Genomic DNA, 19,627 nt, shown 5'->3' on the forward strand with positions numbered 1-19,627 from the left:
GACTTGCCCAAGGTCATCCAGTAAAATCACTGACTCAGAAAGCTCAGATTTCAAGTTTTCTGCCTTATCCGATAAATCATGAGACTTAATCCTGAACCAGTTTCACACTTGACTGTGTGTGTGTAAGAGAGAGACGTAAAGATTATAGAGTGCTCACTTCAGCAGCACTAACATTGAGATGACACAGAAGATCAGCGTGGCCCTAGAGCAAGGATGACAGACAAAGTCTTGATGTGTCAAATATTTTTTTTAAAAATCACTAATCATCAGAGAGATGCAAATTAAAACAACTATGAGGTATCACCTCACACCTGTCAGAATGGCTGCCATCAACAAATCATCAAACAAGTGTTGGTGAAGGTGTGGAGAAAAGGGGACTCTAGTACACTGCTAGTGGGAATGCAGACTGGTGCAGACACTGTGAAAAACACTATAATGTTACCTCAAAAAGTTAAAAATTAACTGCCATTTGACCCAGTGATCCCACTTCTAGGAATATACTCTAAGAAACCTGAAACACCCATCAGAAAGAATATATGTACCCCTATGTTCACAGCAGCACTATTTACAATCACTAAGATCTGGAAACAACCCAAGTGCCCATCAGTAGATGAGTGGATAAAAAAGCTGTGGTACATTTACACAATGGAGTACTATTGTGTAAGAAAGAAAGATCTCTTATCTTTTGAGATGGCATGGAAGGACCTGGAGAGTATTATGCTAAGCAAAACAAGCCAAGCAGAGAAAGACAAATATCACATGATCTCACTTATTTGTGGAATATAATGAACTAAACAAACTGATGAACAAAATTGACCCAGGGGCATAGAGGTGGGGTACAGACTGACAAGCCTCAGAAGAGGAGTGGTTAGGGGTGAAAGAGATAAACCACAGAACTTATACACATGTATGCATGACCAATGGACATAGACAACAAAGCTGGGGATGGGGTAGGGGGATGGGGAGGAGGGTGTCAATGGGGGGGGGGGGAGAAACATCTGTAACAAAAACAAATTAATAAAAACAATTAAAATATATATATATGTAGACTTTTCTGTTAAAATCAGTTAAAAACAATTTTCTTGTTAATAGTTTAAAAAATTTTTCCTATCACCCTTTGAAATAATCAGTCATGCTGAGTATTAAATAAAGCAGAGAGAAAATATAATATTGGATTTTACTTTTTTTTAACTTTAGAACTTTGGATTTGAGGTAACAAAGAAAACATTTGTTTTATTGATATATGTTGACCAAATGAAATTTTTTGAGCCAAAATTTTTATTCTCCAAAGCTGAAGTAAAGCATTTTATTCTAATTTTACAATCACTACCGTATAGTGGGTAAGAATCTTTGTTAGCACTGGTAATTTATACGGCAAATTAAGTTTGCTCATTAACAGTTTTAAAATTACAACAATATTACAGATCTGTCACAAGTGACCTGTTGAAGACAGCTGGATTTTGAGGACTCCCAGAATCAACACAAAAGGTTTCCAACTCCCCAAAATGGAAACTTTGCCAGGAACCATCATTCCCTGAACAAAAGTGGATACCCATAAGAGGAAGACAATTTAACTGCTCCTAAAGGGATAACGTGCTTAGAAAAATGGAAGCCTAGGGTGTGCCAATCAGCACCATGGGAAACCTTCTATCAGTCTGAATATGCCTTGAGGAATATATACAAAACATATGACAGCCTTTAATCAAAGTGTTTGGGCATGACCACAGTTTCTGATCTCCTTGATTAGAAGAGCAACACATTCTTATCTAGATTCTCTGTGGATCTTCTTTCCCCATCTTGGTTTCTGAAGTGTCAAAGATCCTTCTTAGTTCACATAACCCACAGAAACAAGTGAACAATAATGAAGGAGATGAGGCCATAGACTTATTCTGCTGGAGATCAGCGAAACTAATTTCTGGAGAGACGCACATGAAAACACGCCTGGGGTGGATTTTGTCCCTGAAGGATCCCAGATGCTTTAGATACAGAAATCAGCACCAGACACACTAACAAAAGGAAATGGTTGAGAAGTGAAGGCAGGAAGAGCCATTTTAAAACTATATAAATAGCCAACATGGATATGATATTGACATGAAAAGCTATGAGAGTTTTTATGTGGGAAGACTGGCTAAGGTTCCTTGTCGGTGACAAGAGCAATACTGCTTACAGAGGGGTTCACTCCATGTCTCCAGCCTTGCTCAATATCACCTTCTCAATCTGACCATTGTTTAAAATTGAAACTTGCTCCTGAACCCCTAGCACTTGCACCCCCCAATCCTTGCTCTGTTTTTCCCCATAGTACTGGTCACTTTCCAATATAACTATATAATGTATTTATTTTGCATATTATCTCCTCCCATACCCCACTGAGGTGTAGAATTCACAAGGGATTTTTGTCTGCTTGCTCACTGCAATAGTCCTGGCTCCTAGGACTGTGCCTGGTATATAGTAGACATGCATTATTTTTTGAACGAACTGAACAAATGAAGTATAACACAGGAATGGACTCAATCCCAGCAGCAGAAAAGAGGGGCATTTGCTGAATGACATGATAAAGAGCAAGGTCATTACCAATCATGTGACTGTTTTTTGTAATCCTCACCAGAGGACATTTTTTCTTTTTCTTTTTTTCTTTTTATCCTCACCCGAGGATATTTTTCCATTTTTTGTACAGATAGAGTGGAAGGGAGAGAGAGGAAGGGAGAGAGAGAGAGAAACATCGACATGAAGGGACACATTGAGTGGCTGCCACCCGCACGACCAACCAGGGCCGGGGACAAACTGCAACAGAGGTACGTGCCCTTAGCGGGAACCGAACCCGGGTCTCTCCAGACCGCAGGCCAACGCTCTAACCGCTGAGCCAAACTGGCCAGGGCCATTTTTTCATTTTTTGTTCAGATAGAGTGGGAGGGAGAGAGAAGAAGGGAGAGAAACATCGATATGAAAGGGACACATCGAGTGGCTGCCACCCGCACAACCCAACCAGGCCCGGGGACAAACTGCAATGGAGGTACGTGCCCTTAGTGGGAATTGAACCTGGGTCTCTCTGGAACGCAGGCCGACACTCTAACCGCTGAGCCAAACTGACCAGGGCCATGTGACTGTTTTCACTTGACATCAGACAGTACCTGCCTCCCCATGTGACAATCTAATGCTTAGCAATGGAAGTCATTATCCAGAAGGTAAATAGTGACATATTTTAACACACTCACAAATGCAGAAAGAGAAATTGAGAACTATGGAAGACACATATGTTGGAAAGTAAAAGTCTAAGAAGGTTAACACACAAATTCCTTATTAGTGGGGGCTTGCCAACTAATCAACTCATAGCAGGTAAAAACAGTGCAGCAATCACATCGCAAAGTCCTTGGGCAGAGAAGAATCCTGTCCAGCCCTTCTTTCCTCTGGTCATCTCTAGTATTTTTCCTGGCTCACTTTCTCAAATCTACAACTTGGTGGGCATTACAACCAAATGGAAAAGTAGAACTTGATAGGAGGAGATGAAATGACAGAAAAATGCCTGCATCCACAATTCTATGGCGGTGACCATATTTCCCACCCCAAATGATACCACTCAGATCAAAGACCAGACACCACAGTGAGGGAGAGCAAGAAGGGAGGGTGGAAGAGAAAAGCCCAAGGACCAAGAAGTGGTGAAACTTGTTTGGCTGGTGTAGGGAACAAGGTTGGGGAGCCAGTCAAGATTCCTTTGGAAAAGAAAATCTGAACATGTGATTTGTGGGTGACAGGCAGCCAGCTTATCTGATTCTACATCATCCTACAGGCACTAGATTCCACGTCTGTTGCTTAAGTTTATGGCACGCCTGGGTTCCTCCTCGTTGTCACTTAGCCGAATTTATTAATATGGCTAATTTTGTGTTGTTCTTGGGCCAATGACAGTGGTGCGGCATGCTAAAATCAGCTTTTCAAGAAGTTAAAAATCTTCCGGTACATTCACAGAAAAGAAGTCTTGAACCATGAGGATGATCTGTAACTTCCAGTATGCTACCTTTCACCTGCCAGGACAGGTGGGACCTCCAGCTCAAGGCACAGGTTGAAACACAAGGAAAGGAACAAGGTATTTTTCATGTTTACGATTTGTGAGCATATCATCACTGACCTGCAGTGGAATGTGTACTGTTGCTGAGAGCTTCAACAAGAAGAAAGAAAAGAGGACAACCTTCGGTGAAATGAAAACAAGGTGACCTATTTCCAGTCCAATCAAGCTGCTGTCCCAAGTGGGCCATTTTGTAAATTAGGAGGCTGGATGCAATATCTTTCCTGACAGTATGTGTATGAGTGTGCATGCGTGTGTGTGCGTGCATGTGTGTGTGTGTTGGGGGGAGGGAGCATTCAGGGACCATCTATTTTAACTTCTAGGCAAGGACATGCCCAAGCTTTCCTAAGGTTCTTATTTTCAGGGTCAGATGCATGTCAGCTTCCCTAGACTGCTGGGTTTTGCTTATATGGAAGTTGATTTACAAGCCAAGTACCCTACTTGTTTTTATGATATTTATTGCCTATTTCCTCTACCTCTTTCCTTAGTCTAAATAACTGTTTGCCATCGCTTTCTTCATAAAAGTCCTTACTTTTTGCAGTTAGTTCTTGAGATTCGCCTTGGGGGTTCCAACTTGCAGAAGGCTGGGTCTGCATGATGGAGTGCTAAATGGTCAGGCTAATCGACATTCATCTCACAGTACCCTGGGACCGTCAAGATGAGTGGGGTCTCCTCTCTCCACATCCATCATCTTGCTCTCCAAGTCTCCTCCCTTGCTTTCCTTGGGGACTATACAACGAGGCTAAATATTCTTGGACCACAAAATTGGCAGAGCACAACCAGGGCCCTAAGCTCTGGGAATTAAGCAAGGTTAGCAAGTAGGGAAAAGAGGCATGTATCCCCCATCAGGACAAAGACAGGCTTATTACCAGCAAAACCTCTTTTGCCCCTGGTTAACAGGAAGCATATTGTTTAATTCTGCCATTGATTAGAATAAATGTTCACTCAAATTAATGCATTTTCAAGGAGAAGAATAAAAAGCACTTCATGGAGGCTATTGACAATATAAAGGCAGAGAAGGTAAAGTAGGGGTGGGTAGAAAGACTGGCATGCTAACAGCAGTAATTAATATTTCCTTCAGTGATGCCAGTTGAATAATTATATGGGCTCATGTATTCCTCAGTATCTGGTCTAGTCTAAATCTCCAAATTCTAGGACGACTTGTTAAATTTGGACAACCTGCACAATAATATTCAGAGAACCCTAACAGCTAACCCCATTATAGAACAAATTCTACTCTGACACTGAAACCCTTAGATAAGTAATAAAGGGGCACAGATGGCATCTGAGTTGGTTTTTTTAAAGGTATGTGCAAATGATCACTTTGCCACAATTAGAGGTAACTCAGTCACACTTAAAAAAAAACGAACAAAAAAAAACTATGATAGTAATTCGGCAGCAAATTTTTTTAAGTTTGAAAGTATTTTTCCTCTCTATATTTTAATAATATAGACCAAAGTTTGGTTAAAGTCTTATTAATATCAGAGAGATCATAAAAAAAAAAAAAGAACAAGAGAGTCTTAAAAATTAAGCTTAGCTAGCCCTAGCCAGTTTGGCTCAGCAGTTGGAGCATCGGCCCTCTGTTTGATTCCTGGTCAAGGATACATTCATTTGATCCCCATTTGGGGGCTGTTCAGGAGGCAACCAATCTAAGTGTCTCTCTCACACTGATGTTTCTCTCTCTCTCCCCCTCCTTCCCTTGCACTCTACCTAAAAATTAATGGAAAAATGTCCTTGTGTAAGGATTAAAAACTAAGCTTATCAAAATTTTAAAAAATTGGTACATATTTAGAATTTTTATTTTACTTAATAAAGACATAAAAAAGTTGTGATTTGGAGAAATTAATGTCTAAAGATATCCAAATGGAGGACATTTTCATTTATTTTTTAAGACAAAGAATGAGTAGTTTTACTTTATTTCACACGCAACAAAATCCACTTAAGCTTTTGTTATCATATAAGTCATCTCAGGATTATAATATTAGCTATGGAGAAAAATGTATGTTGATTTTATTGTTCGTTTTTAAAATGTGTGGGTTACACAGGCTGCATTTACATTTCTTGAACCAGCATATTCTATCAGAGAACCTTTTTACATTCGGCTGAGTTTTAACCTTTCCAGTGCAAATCACTTGTGTCTTCCTAGGAGAAAATTGGAAAGGAATATTTAGAGGTTTAGGGAAGGCTACTACTCACATCTCTGCAACAGAAAGCTGCTTTCTCATACCACAGCACACAAGAAACTTTGCATTGTGTGCTTGCTCGGGAGGGGCGTGCATTATTTAACATCACAGTGGGCTAGGGCCCTTGCTGCTAAGGCCTCTGCTGGAAAAGAATCAAAGGTTCACACTAGGCAGAACGGAATCCTAATACTTAAAAAATCAATTTAAGAATCTGGGCAAACAAATGGCTCTCTTTACATATTCTAATTAAATACACACACACAAAACCTCTAACAATTTAATCATGAGGAATAAAACTGCCATAATGATCTAAGCCAAAGAAGAACCAATAATACTTTTTAAATGCCTTATTTTAAATCTATGTGTTCCTTAAAGCTATAACTCATCTTTTCTTAAGACAGAAATAGCATCTTATCTTTTGATTCAGAAGTCTACCTAATTTTTAGCTTAAAATAAATAGCTTTCCTACTTGATCTCCCATCCCCCCAAAATAAAGAATAATGACAGGGTGGGGCATACTTGTAGAAAAATGTCTCAGAAAGAGATTGCCCACTGTTTCAGAAAGCAAACCTAAGGTCCAACGCAAGGATTTTCCCCTCCGCTGTATTGCTACCATTGAACTCCACCCAGATTTTAGTGTACTGAAAGGCAGGGGGAAATGTCAGAAAATAACCAAATCATCTCCTGCATATTTGCTGGTCTTCAAAGGGATTTGGAATTCAGAGGGTCGAGTCATGCATTATGAATGAATGGGTTTCCAATGGTAACTGGGAACCCTGGCACTCAACCCCAGGGTTCTCTAATAGAGGACAGGGTGGGGGGAAGGGTTGTATCACACATTCTCCTCCACCCTGGGGTATCCAGGAGAGAATCCTGCAAATTAAATACTGCATCCCCATCTTTGTACCCAACAGACACAGGAGGATAAAAATCTTCTATTTAAAATAAGTCGAGGTACCCATTAAGACTAGTAAAAATAAAGAGATAGATCACATTAGGAACTTGATAAGCAAATCTTGCATGACTTTCTTCCTATTCTTGTGAATTCGGTGCCTTTGTTTAAGCAAAGAGCGGGTCTCCCTCTATCTTATAGTTAGAGCATGCAACATTACCAAGAGAGAAAAGGTGGGGTGGGGAGCAGGATAGAGAGAGCAGGAGAAATCAGTTATCCACCTGGCATAATATAATACTAAGCAATCCAAACATTTAGGACCTGCTCATTTCTGCAAACTAATCAGCGAGGCAAAGCATTAAACCCTCCCAAGCTGCAGCTCCGCGGGAACCCAAAAGAACAATGCACATTTCTGCTAACATCTCAAGTTTGGAAGCGCCATGCAAAGAGACTGGTTCAAATTCCCTACCATGCAGTGCAGCCATCATCAGAAGCCCAGCATATCTTCTGCTCTATGGAGGGATGTGCCAGTTCATGAACAGAACAGAAGAAGGGAAAAATGGAGGAAACGAGAGGAGGCTCTGCAAAGTCCGCAGGAATGTTTCTGGGTCCTTAACAAGTGGAAGACCCCTTTCGGCATTCAAACCAATCAATCTTCATCTTACAGGACATCTTTTCCTCACTCAGCGTCTGTTGAAAAGACTGCAGCAAACCAAGCAAGGGATTATGGGATAGGGATGCAGCAGCGAGCTGCAATGAGATTCGTGGGTGGCTTGCTCGCCCCTCTGAGTCAGCAGTCAGCTGTTTCCACGCTGAGTGCTGGGCCGCTCAGGTCCATCACCACGATGGGACTGCACGATCCACCCCGGGAGAGGCAACCTCCCTCCCTGCGCGCAGCAGCCAGGCGGGCACCGTGAGGGCTCCGCATGGCAAAGGGCGTGCTGATGAGCAAAAGTGGGGCGAGTGAGAATGGATTCTACAAGGAAAACGAAACGTACGGCAACACAATATGAAAAGTTAAAATTTAGAGGGTGTGAGAGCACACACTTCCTTCCTTTAGGAAAAAAAGACGGTCTCTTTCCTTAGACTTTTCAAGTAGCTTGAAACTCAAACGCAAATTTTGAAAATGCAAATTTTGAAAATGCAAAACAGCTCAGTCCAACAAGCCTCTACTACCTTTTCCCAACTCTTGGTATTTGCCCAGGAAATAAAATACAGTTCCTCAAAGTCAAATAATGCAAATGACATTTCTCTGCTTTTTGTGGTTCTAATCATTCAGAGAAAAATCATAGGGTGCATTTATTCACTTCCGCAGATGAACAGAACTCATTGCTTTTCTGATGATGTAAAGGTTTTCAAAGATTGAGAAACTTGACAAACTTTACATTTACACATAATTTGATTTCCTACCAAGTCATTAAAACTTATTTTGAAAGTGTTTACTAACTTAAAAATGAGCAGCATGTAGCCATATAAAAACGATTACATCCTCACATTACAAATAATACTTCAGAATGAAATAATCGTACATGTCAGAATAGAATTCACAATCATTCCATTTTCTACAGCATGGAAGGCAGTTCCGGAATCACATTGTATTTTATTCCTTGGTTAGTTAGTAGTTTAAAAATGGACACTAATCACTTTTATTTAAATAATAAAACTGTGAATTTGCATATTTGATTATATCAATATTCATCCCATTTTTTCCTGGCATTCAGTCAGCTCTGCAGAGCAGTGATTACCTTTGGTGGTGGGAGCAGGAAGGGGATTCAGACCCTAGAAAATGCGCAGACATGCTGATTTGAGCATGTGATTGCAGGTGGTACACAGGTCTCCGAAGCCCAGATTAACACCCTGCATTAGTGGTTTTTTTTAAAAAAACAGTTTTATTGAGACATAATTCACATATTACACAATCCCATTTAAAGTGTACAATTGAATGGCTTTTAGTATGTTCGCACGTGGGCAACCATCTCCACCACCATTTGAGAACATTTCATCACCCTTAAGCTACCACCCCCTACCTTGCCATCCCCCACAGTCCTAAGCAACCACTAACCTATTCTGTCTCTGTTCTGGCTAGTCACATGAATAGAATTTTATAATATAGGGTCTTAGGTGTCTGGCTTTTTTTCACTTAATGTAATGTTTCCAAGGTTCATCCATGTTGTACCAGGTATTTTCATTCCTTTTTCTGAAAAATATCCCATTGTATGGATATAGCACATTTTGTTTAACCATTTGTCACTTGGACATTGGGTTATTGCCACTTTTTGGCTATTATGAACAAGGTTGCTATAAACATTCATATACAGGTGTTTGTGTGGACACATATTCTGTTTTAGTTTACCATTTAATTAGAACCAATCCCTGAAACTATAGGTAGACCAACCCCACTTTATTTTACAATGTCCTCTTCCTAAGATAGACCATCACAAAAGTACCTGACTTGGTATGATGGGAATCCCCTCTTCTTCTCATTTGTGCTGCTGAGCCCATCCAGTAGTCAAATTCACCAAACTGACCCCTCCCCAAGCACATCCTCTCTCCTTAACTCCCTCCTTTTCTTCCCCACTCAACCAAACTCTGGACTATACAACTGGAGTGAGTCTTTGTGCTCAGAAGAAGGTCGAGAAGTGGGAGAGATCCTTGGTCTTGTGGTTGGGTTTGTAGTCAGAGAAGGTTCACCTACTCATTCAATCATTCATTCCAGTGGATACTTATTGAATGTCTAGCGTGTGCCAGGCACTGAGGATACAGAGAAGAACATAACAGTTTCTTAGCCGTCAGGAAGGTCACACTCCAGTGGAGGAGATGGATGAGTAAGCAGGCAATTGCAACTCTGCATGGTAAGTGCTGTGATTGCAAGAGGAAGTGGGTGCTCTGGAGCCCCCCAGAGGGACATGTAGGGGGGAGGAGGAGTGGGGTGCATTTCAGGCATGGAGCACAGCGCCGGCAAAGGCTTGGAGGCAAGAGATGGCTCCTAGGAAGTGAATGGTAGTTCAGCATGGCTGGAGCTTGGGGTGCAGTAAAGCAAGGGGGTCACATATGTTTCTCATCTTTTCCTGGAATTGGGAATAGCTCTTCCTGGGAAACAGCTTTACACAGGATAGGTGGGTCCCAAATACACGCATCACAATGGCGTAACTACTGTCTGAGTAAGGGGGTTTGCAGTGCCCGGCCAGGAACCTAACGCAGGTAACATTGTTGATTATAGGAAAGTGCAGCCTTATCTTCAGCACACCTTAGAAAATGAACCAACTGTTTATACATTGGGCCTGTATTACCACAAGATGTGTTGCAGGCCACAGCATCTTCCCCTTGACACTCCTGGCAACAGGTGGTGGTGGCGTAGTGGCTGTTGGTGTGTAATAGCAGTTTCTGAGTTGGAGTTTGCTGGTTTTGAGGCCTCAAGCAGCCAGATGGTGGGGCCACAAGAGCAGAGAAGAGCCCAAGACCCTTGGGATTGGGTCCACTGCACACCTTACTAACATCTTGGAGCTGTCTTGCCCTCCCCATTGTTTCCCTCCAGCTGAATAGACATTAAACAGTTAACTGTCACTGGGCAGTTTGACTGATGTACACAGCCATCGGGAGGTATACAGACAGCGAATATGTCTAAGAACAGGACATGTGCTAACTAAACTGGGTTTGGTAGGATCCAGGGAGACAGAGATCTTAAATATATTGACCATCTGTTATGTGCCAAAGCCCTGTATACATAGTCTATCTCTGATCAAGGAAGTTGCTCCTAGAAACTAAACTCCTTAAGACACACATAAGACCATTTATCATCTAGCCCGTGCCTTCTTCATTTTCTCCCACTTCTGTCCTTCTTGTCATATTCTTGTTCCTAAGACATGCCACCATGTGTTTTTGTTAGCAGTGGCTCTCACGCAGGACACGGCACCAACCCCCAGATGAAGTGGCAGGGTACACATTAGGAAATGTGAAGGGGCACTGTAGGCTGTCATATTGATTGTGTATTGGGGGTGGGGAGGTACTGCAGGCATTTAGTGCCTAGGGGCAGGGATGCCAAATACTCTCCGATGCATGGGAGAGTCACATACAAGTACATTTGTCCTCTCAAACTGCCAATAGCACCCCCTTTGAGAAACAGTAATCTCTAGGCTCACATGCCACTTGTTCTGCCCGGGATGCTCCCATCCTCTCCCGACTCCTTCCCCTGGTTAACTCCTTCAAATCTTCAGAGCTCAGCAAAGGCATCACCCAATTTAGGGAGGATTCTCTGACAACTCCTCCAGTCGCAGACCCTCTCACCCTAGTCCGGATTGGGTGCCACCCCTGTGTTCCCCACAGCATTCATTGCTGGAAATTATTGACAGCTCAACCTATTTCCTCTAAGTCCCCAGCCTGCAGTACCTGTCACACAGTAGGCACCGAACACACAGATGCATGATGACAGAAATCCTTCTGTGAATGAATGAGTGACATAACAAGGTGTAAAGGTAAATGTTCATTTCAGAATTGGAAAACAGTTGGATCAGAGGCCACTAGGGAGATACAATTCTTCATATCCCATTGGTAGTTTATAATTTAGAAACCACTTTCATGATACAAAGCAAAGCAAACTCAGAAACAGATAGAGTAGGCACAATTATTATTTTTGTGGAAATTGAGGTTCAGAAAGGTCGCAGGACCAGCCCACAGTGGAGTAGCCATTATGGAGTAGAGGTGAATTAGTTCAGGTCTTGTGACTGGCACAGTTCCTCTTTCAGGACCACAGTGCCCTGCAAGGATGGGCTAAAGCAGGCAGGTGTCAGGCAATCCCGCAGCGGAACAACGCCAGCTGATCAGAGAGGTGGTGTGCTCCAGCGAGAGACAAAGGCGGTCGGCCAACTAGGAGGCAACCTGAAATCAGGAACCTAGAAACTCTGCCTAATGAAATCACTATTGAGTTTTTCTTATCTTTGCTTTCAAAAACCTTTATGCAAATTGTTGCCCAATGGTCTTCTGAAAGAGGATGGTAAGGAACAATTATTCCAGCCTTCAGTTCAGGCATGAGCAACTGGAGAAGAGGTATTGTTCTGACCGAGTTCACAGCACTCCAGGTGTGGCCGCTCAAACCCAGGCTCCTTCCCGTCAGTCCATACTCTTCATAACCAGTTTGGATGAGTGGTTTGGCTTGGACCCCAACAAGCTTCTTCCTCTCTATTGTCAGTGGCCCTTGGAGGTCCCTCACATTGGGGGACTAGGGACCATTCTTTAGTGGCTATGGGGAAATCCTAGACCAAACAGGACTATTTAAACATAATGAAGCAGAAAGAATTTTCCCTTAGTGGTCTTAATGAAAGAGAAAGTCCAAGTTGGCCTTAACCTAGTGGTGTTATGTGCACAGAAATGGATTTACCAGGAAACCAGCTGAGCCAGTTTATATCCCAAGAACTCACACCAGAACTGGTCTGCCCTTTGGGATTACCATGTAATGTTCTACATTTCACAAATAATTATGTACCAGTTGGTGTACTGGGCACTCATGATCCTAAAATAAGAAATGAACAGAACCTCTCAAAATCATTCATGGGGACAGAGTTTTCTGCCTACAAGTCAAGTCATGTTGATTGGGTCTCAGGTGTCAGGATAGCCCTTCCCAGACAGGCAGAGTGTCTGCAGTAAAAATGATTCAGATCAAGCACCCCTGACTCCCTGCTCAGTATCTTAGTATCACCTTGTGGTTGCCTGTGTGTTTCTTACAGGGTGCTGCCCAATATTGACGACACAATCCAGGTGGGGCCTGCTTAGCACAGAATAGAGCAAGCCCGTCGCTTTCTTTGATCTAGGCCCTATACTTTCACTAATGTCTTCTGAGTTCATTTAACTTGGCACTTTTGTCACATTGAATCATACTAAACAGGCAACTAAAACTCATGTCTAATAACCCTATCAAAAAGGAAATTCAGAATAGGTCTAGTATAATTTATTCTTATGGAACCCAGAATGCTTTCCTTTCTAGATGCTTGTAAACCATCCCATTAATACTCCTCTATAGAATTATGCTTGATAGCCCTGGCCGGTTTGGCTCAGTGGTTAGAGCGTTGGCCTGTGGTAAAGAGAGACCCGGGTTCAGTTCCCGCTGAGGGCATGTACCTCGGTTGCAGTTTGTCCCCGGCCCTGGTTGGGTTGTGTGGGTGGCAGCCACTCGATGTGTCCCTTTCACGTCGATGTTTCTCTCCCTCTCTCCCTCTCCCTCTCTCTCTCTTATCCTCTCTTCCTCTCTCCCCCTCCCACTGTATCTGAACAAAAAATGAAAAAATGTCCTCAGGTGAGGATCAAAAAAAAAAATTATGCTTGATAGAGTTCCTTAGCCTACAATTTGTGGGTTTGATCTTTGTAAATGAAAAGTGCATTTCCCTATCTCCAGTCTTTAAGAAACATACCTTTTCCTTAAGGTCTCACAGAAATCAGGGTCTGTGATTTGGCAATCATACATTCCTTCAAAATCCTGGAATGTGATGCGCTCTCCCTCCCAGGAGCATTCCCACACCTTTTCTTTTCCCTTCTTCTTCCCCCACAGGTGTGTATCTCCAAAATTCTAAGGGCCCCCACAAGAGTCACAACCAGGGGAGCAATAGGCCTGGGCTAACCCCCAAATCTGTCTCCAAGGCCCCTTTTCCCCTGACTCTCCAGTGAGCCAGAGCAGCCTGACCTATGCTCTCTCCTGTTGCTTCTTCTTTCTTAGGCCCTATTAAAAGGAAAGAAACCTGGAACATCCCTGTTGAAGCCAGGGGACTTAAGATTTATTTACAGCAACTGGTTTTTCCATTTTTACCCACTGTATATGTTTTCAAGGGCTGCTGCAAAGAACCACACAGTGGGGTGGATTATAATAGCAGAACTATATTCTCTCACACTTCTGGAGGTTAGAAGTACAACAATCAAAGTGTCAAGCTCCATCTAAAGACTCCAGGGGAAGATCCTTCCTTGCTTTTTCTAGCCGCTGGTGGCCGTAGGCATTCCTTGGCTTGTAGGTGCATCTACCTCCATGGCTTCATGCTGTCTTCTCCCTGTGTGTCTCTACATGGCACTGCCTTCCCTTTGTCTCGGCTTTTTCCTCTTGTAAGGACACCTGTCATACTGAATTAGGGCCCACCCTCACAGAGTATGAGCTCACCTTAATGTGATTACGTCTACAAAGACCCTATCTCCAGATAAGGCCACTTTCATAGGTACATGGGCTTTGGAACTTCAACATATCATTTTAAGGAACACAATTCAAGCCACAACACACGGGGCCTGGGCCGACGTAGGCCCACCTGAGAACGACCTGGTTTTCCCACAGCACTGTTGCCTTGAAAACAGTGGTTAAGATAGACGGAGAATGTCACGTCTGCTTCACTTGCCGTGTGCGTTAGTGAAGCTGTGAGGTGACTGGCAGGAAAAGGGGGCTCTAAGTTTGTGTGTTAAGGTGACCCCCACACCCTTTGGCTCTCATCTCTGGTACATACCTCAAACAGGTGAGGGGCAAAGGAAGCTTCTGGGCCTCCTGATGAGGTGAAGATACTGTGTCTCCTGCTTTGTATCCTTTGCCAGTACTTACTAACCACACTATTAGACTGAAGCCTGCTTGTGTCTGACTGGCAGCTCGAACCCTGTGCAGCTGGCCTACCCTGGTGTGACTTCCTCCTCAGTAGCCTTCAGAAGCCCTTTCTCTGTGGGAAGATGTCCTTTACAGAGGAGACTGAGGCGAAATACAAGGCTCTGCCATCTGTGGATACAGCATGCTACCCCTCCTTATTCTTTGTCTTGTTCTGACAAAAATAAAAAGCAAAAGTGAGTCAACACACACTCTTTTGTTTTGCCATTGTTTGGCCTGGCTAACTGACGCTTCCTGTCCTGAGGATGCTTGGAAGATAACCTCCCGGTCCCAGCTCTGGACTCCCAATGGCACCGAGGTCCACACTGAGCTCACCAGCATCAGGGTTTTCTCTCCAGCGATTTCATAATCACACTTCCCATTTTGACAGATTCAAGGCCGTGCCCAGTTACCGCTTGCTCTAGCGGTTTACCTGGTTTAATTAACCAGTGCAGCGGTTCTAACTGCCGAGTTGGGAGTTAGAGTCAGGAATTCTGCAAAGAAACTTTCCCCTGGTGTCTGACCCGGGATGCGGAGCCGGTCTGAGCTGGGTGGGGCCGAGCCCTGACTGACAGCCGCGAGGAGCCCCGAGGTGGGTGCGCCGCGGATACTGCCTTATTGGAAGCTGACTTCCTCTCCCCTGCATTCTTCCTCTCTGTCCCCGTAAAGTGGATTATTTTAAACCAACATGTAGTTCAGAGAGAACCTTGTAAACATTTATATCTTTTGAACAAGTAATTCCGCTTCTAGGACTTGACTCAAAGGTAATAATCACAGATAGGGACGCTTCGCAGACAGCCCCTGCCTCCCAGACAGGCAGAGTCCGGAGAGCGTTCACCCGCTTCCCACGGTGGGCGGTGGTTTCCATGGCAACAGGCTCCTCCCCCAGGGAGCCAAGGTCTCCTCTGGCAAAGAAAAGCAGACGCCTCGGACAGAGATGCGCCAGGCCAGGCTTGTACAGAATTGTGACCACCCCCACCCCCCGCCCAGGTTTCCTTTTCTAACCTGATTTCTCACCGGGAAACAGGACCACTCTCAAATAACTGGTGGCGATGGGAGTGCCAGGGAAGGGAGAGTCGGTCCTGCGGTGACAGCTGTAAAAACTGACCTAGAGGAATCGCCGTGGCCTGACCGCCCAGCAATGTGGGGGCTCCAGCTATGGCCCCTTTCCGTCTCCGGGACTGCGGCTCTCCTGCCTTCCGCAGGTGAGCGAACGTGACCGTGGTGCTCTGGGGTTCGGGGGGACTTTCCTTAACAAGCCTGAGTTTACTGAGGACTTCTGAGCTCTGTGCTTTCACCGGGAGGGTGACACTAAAGTAGGAGTCTGGCACCTTGGCACAGAGCTAATGAGGGGAAGCAGGCTTTGCCTCCCCCAAATATGCCTTGTTGGGATATTGATTATTTTAAGCCGGTTATTTTTTAGACACAAAAGACTCAGGAAAAACCTTTAACCATCCTTCTGTCTGAAAGAATGCAGACAGAAGAACTGTTCCAGGAAGGACGCTATCCTCATGGATAACTGGAGTTCGATCTTCAGTGTGTGATATACAGGGAGGAGCCCCCCAGCAAGGCCCTTCTGTTCAAAGTGCTCTCTGGGTCCTATTGTTAAAGATGACCCACAAACATTTATTTACCAAACATTTGCTTTTCATTTCCATGTGAATTGACTTCCTCCACTTATGTAGTCCCAAACAACTAGGTCCTTCTCCTTAGCTCACCAAGGCAAATATAACTCTTCAGCGCCTGATGTGTCCTTGCCCCATAATCTTATGGAACCCCCATAGGTACACACATCCTAAAGTTGGTTACTTTCTCCTGTTAGTCCACCTCATATCGACTTGATTATTACACCATCTGGATGAACTTAGAAGGGTAGAAGGAAAATTATTTTTGCTCCCCCACAATATCCTTGGTATCTGAGGATAGTAGAACTTGCCATCCCCTGGCTGCCTCCCCCACACACGTAATCATTCTCCTAAGCAGTATATGTGGCACCATGCCACACCAGTCACCCATATCCCAATATCACAATCGTACTACGAATGTCAGCATGATGCTGTAATGAAGGCACACAGGCTTCTGAGACACATCTGTGTTTGCTCTATATTCAGGTTGCTCATTGCCTCTGTGAGTAAGTGCATTTGTAAAACATTACCTCCTAAGGATGACTAAGTGATAGTGTGGAAGAGCCCTAGCACTGAGCTGAAGCACAGCAAGGCTCAAGTGACAATAATCAGAAGCTGTGTAGTGCAGTGGTGGACGGTGTGAGCTCTGGTGCCGGGGTGGATTTCAATCCTTGCTCTGCCACTGATGACTTTGTGTAAGTAGTTGAGCCTCTCTGTGCCTCAATTTCTTCATCTGTGTAATGGGGCTAATAACCTACTTCACAGGATAATTGTGAGAATTAAGTGGTTTAGTCTATGAAGAGAACCTACCACAGTGCTTGACATATACTAAGCAGTCACTACATGTATTAGTATGGTAGTAGTATTAACAACACAAAACTTGTGAGTTTTACCCTGGCCATTTTGGCTCAGCAGTTGGAGAGTTGGCCTGTGGACCAGAGAGTCCTGGGTTTGGTTCCCACTAGGGGCATGTACCAAAAACACACACACACACAAAAACAAAAAAACTTATGAGTTCCTCTAGGAATGACCAATGATTCACTTTTGTACTCTTCCATCCTGGCTCATGTAGGGGTTCAATAAACATTTATTTTTGTATTAATGGACTAGTAATATACTACTCCCCATTAATTCTTTTCTTAGAGCAAATAAAATAAATCAATAAATGAGAGTGGGCAGAATCATACAAAATCAGAAGAGATTTATCTATACACTTTTCTCATACTCGCCTGGACACAGCCTCCCTTGGCCTGCTCACCCACTTAGCACTGGTGTCTCTAGCTGCCGTTGACACAGTTGAGTGAGAGGCTGGAGAGTTACTTTGTTGCTCTTGGTGAGTCCCCACACCAACTCCTAATCCCAGGCCAGCCCCAGGAAAAAAGAAGGTCTCTGCTCAAACCCATGTGCCCCTCCTTCTTGTAAGTATGAGCAAAAATAGGGGTTCTATGGAAAGTAACCTCCCAGGGTGATCTGATCATGAATTTCTAACGGGGCAGGTCATGGTGGGTAGTCATGTCCCAGGCCTATAAATTTTTTAGTGACAGTTTTTAAGCCAGGCCCTGTCTATAGTTCTTGTGCATCTAGGTTAATACACCTTTGAAATACCAGCAGTAATACCCCACGAAGGGGTTATTAACCCACAAGAAGGCACATAATCTTGTTAACTCTCCTGAGCCAGCGGCGGGGAATATTTTTTCTGCCAAGGGCCATTTGGATATTTATACCACTACTCTCGGGCCATACAAAATTATCAACTTAAAAATTAGCCTGCTAAGACTCTACTTTCAGGCCCTGGCCCTTTTGGTTCAGTGGTTAGAGTGTTGGCCCACGGACCAAAGAATCACGGGTTCACTGGCCAAGGGCACGTGCCTCAGTTGCAGTTTGGTTCCAGGTCCTGGTTGGGGTCGTGTGGGAGGCAACCAATCGATGTGTCTCTCTGGCATCAATGTTTTTCTCTATATATCTCTCCCTCCCACTCTATCTGAAAAAAAAAATTAGCCTGCTATATTTAGCTAGGCTAGTTTGTTGAAACATGTGATATTAGCTGGTATTCATTTTGTGAGTCTTATATAGCCCTTGGGCCGCATGTTCCCCACTCCTGAATCCATTCCCCACCTTGACTTCTCCAGCCTTTCTTATGTCCCGTCCTTAATTTCAAATGCATAAAAGCAGCAGCAAAACTTATTCTCAGGAGCATTTGAGATCTTGCTCCTGGTATTATGTTGTCAGTTTGGTTTCAATAAACTCATAAAAATTCTCTACAGGTTTGGATGTTTCTTACATCGATGCAAGAGGTCTGGTGCTTCATGCTGGTCAATGACCACTGGAAATGAGCCCTCATTAGTCAGTGTCTCGTCTTTACAATCAGCAGTGGTCTTCTTGGGAAGGAAGGTAAAAAATAAATTACTTCTTTTGGCACCTTTCCAGAGTCAATGTTTCTCCCTTTGATGAAAGTCATTGTCTCTGGACGTGAAAATGGAAGTCCTTGCCCTGACTGGTGTGGCTCAGTTGGCTGGGTATTGTCCCATGCACCAAAATGCCGATTTGATTCCTGGTCAGGACACATGCCCAGGTTGTGGGCTCGATCCCCTGGTGGTGGTGGTAGGGGTGTGTACAGGAGGCAGCTGATCAATGCTGAGCTCTCACATAGATGTTTCTCTCCCTCTCTCTCTAAAAATAAATAACCTATTTATTTAAAATTTTTTCCTTATTGATTTTAGATAGAGAGGATGAGAGAAGGAGAGACAGAAACATTTATGACAGAGAACATCGATTGGCCGCCTCCTGCATGCTCTGCACTAGGGATCGGGTCCACAATCTGGACACGTGCCCTGACCAGGAATCAAACTGGCGACCTCTTGGTGCATGGTTTGATGCCCAACCACTGAGCCACACCAGCTGGGCTCAATAAACTATTTAAAAAGAAAAAGAAAATGAGAGTCCTTGCTTTCATGTCCTCCTCCAAATGGACATGCTCCAAGGTAAATACTGACTTGCCTAGCTCTCCCCATCAAGAGTCAGCAATATGTGCCAGGCAGTCACAGTGCCACCGGAGGTGACAGGAGCAGGGGCAGGCAAATAGCAGCAGCTAGACCGCGGCAGAGGAGGTGTGCACACCAGTCAAGTCAGGCGGGCCTGCCAGGCCCACAGGGTCCTGCCCACAGCGGTGTGCCCTGGTACCAAGTATGCCACCTTGGTAACAAGTGGAGCAATCCATGGCCGGGGGGCCAATGCTGGGGGGACCTGGGTCTTCCTTGATAATATATTTTTTCT

The 19,627-nt window shown here is 44.0% G+C and overlaps 1 protein-coding gene and 1 pseudogene across 4 annotated transcripts in view; one reads left to right on the forward strand and one right to left on the reverse strand.

Moving 5' to 3' along the window:
- TRIM2 (tripartite motif containing 2) overlaps positions 1-19,627 on the reverse strand; it is a 138,343-nt gene that overhangs the window by 56,159 nt on the left and 62,557 nt on the right. Inside the window, exon 1 of one of the 4 annotated variants that reach the window (XM_036240475.1) lies at positions 7,602-7,659. The exons of the other annotated variants lie outside the window; for them this stretch is intronic. Coding sequence (XP_036096368.1) covers positions 7,602-7,604 — 3 coding nt within the window. The 5' untranslated portion in view covers positions 7,605-7,659. Of the gene's footprint in view, positions 1-7,601; positions 7,660-19,627 lie in introns of those variants that run through there. 4 annotated transcript variants of the gene reach the window in all.
- On the forward strand, positions 150-248 carry LOC118616631 (annotated as a pseudogene).

This window comes from Molossus molossus, unplaced genomic scaffold, assembly GCF_014108415.1.
Source record: "Molossus molossus isolate mMolMol1 unplaced genomic scaffold, mMolMol1.p scaffold_m16_p_4, whole genome shotgun sequence".
NCBI lineage: Eukaryota > Metazoa > Chordata > Mammalia > Chiroptera > Molossidae > Molossus > Molossus molossus.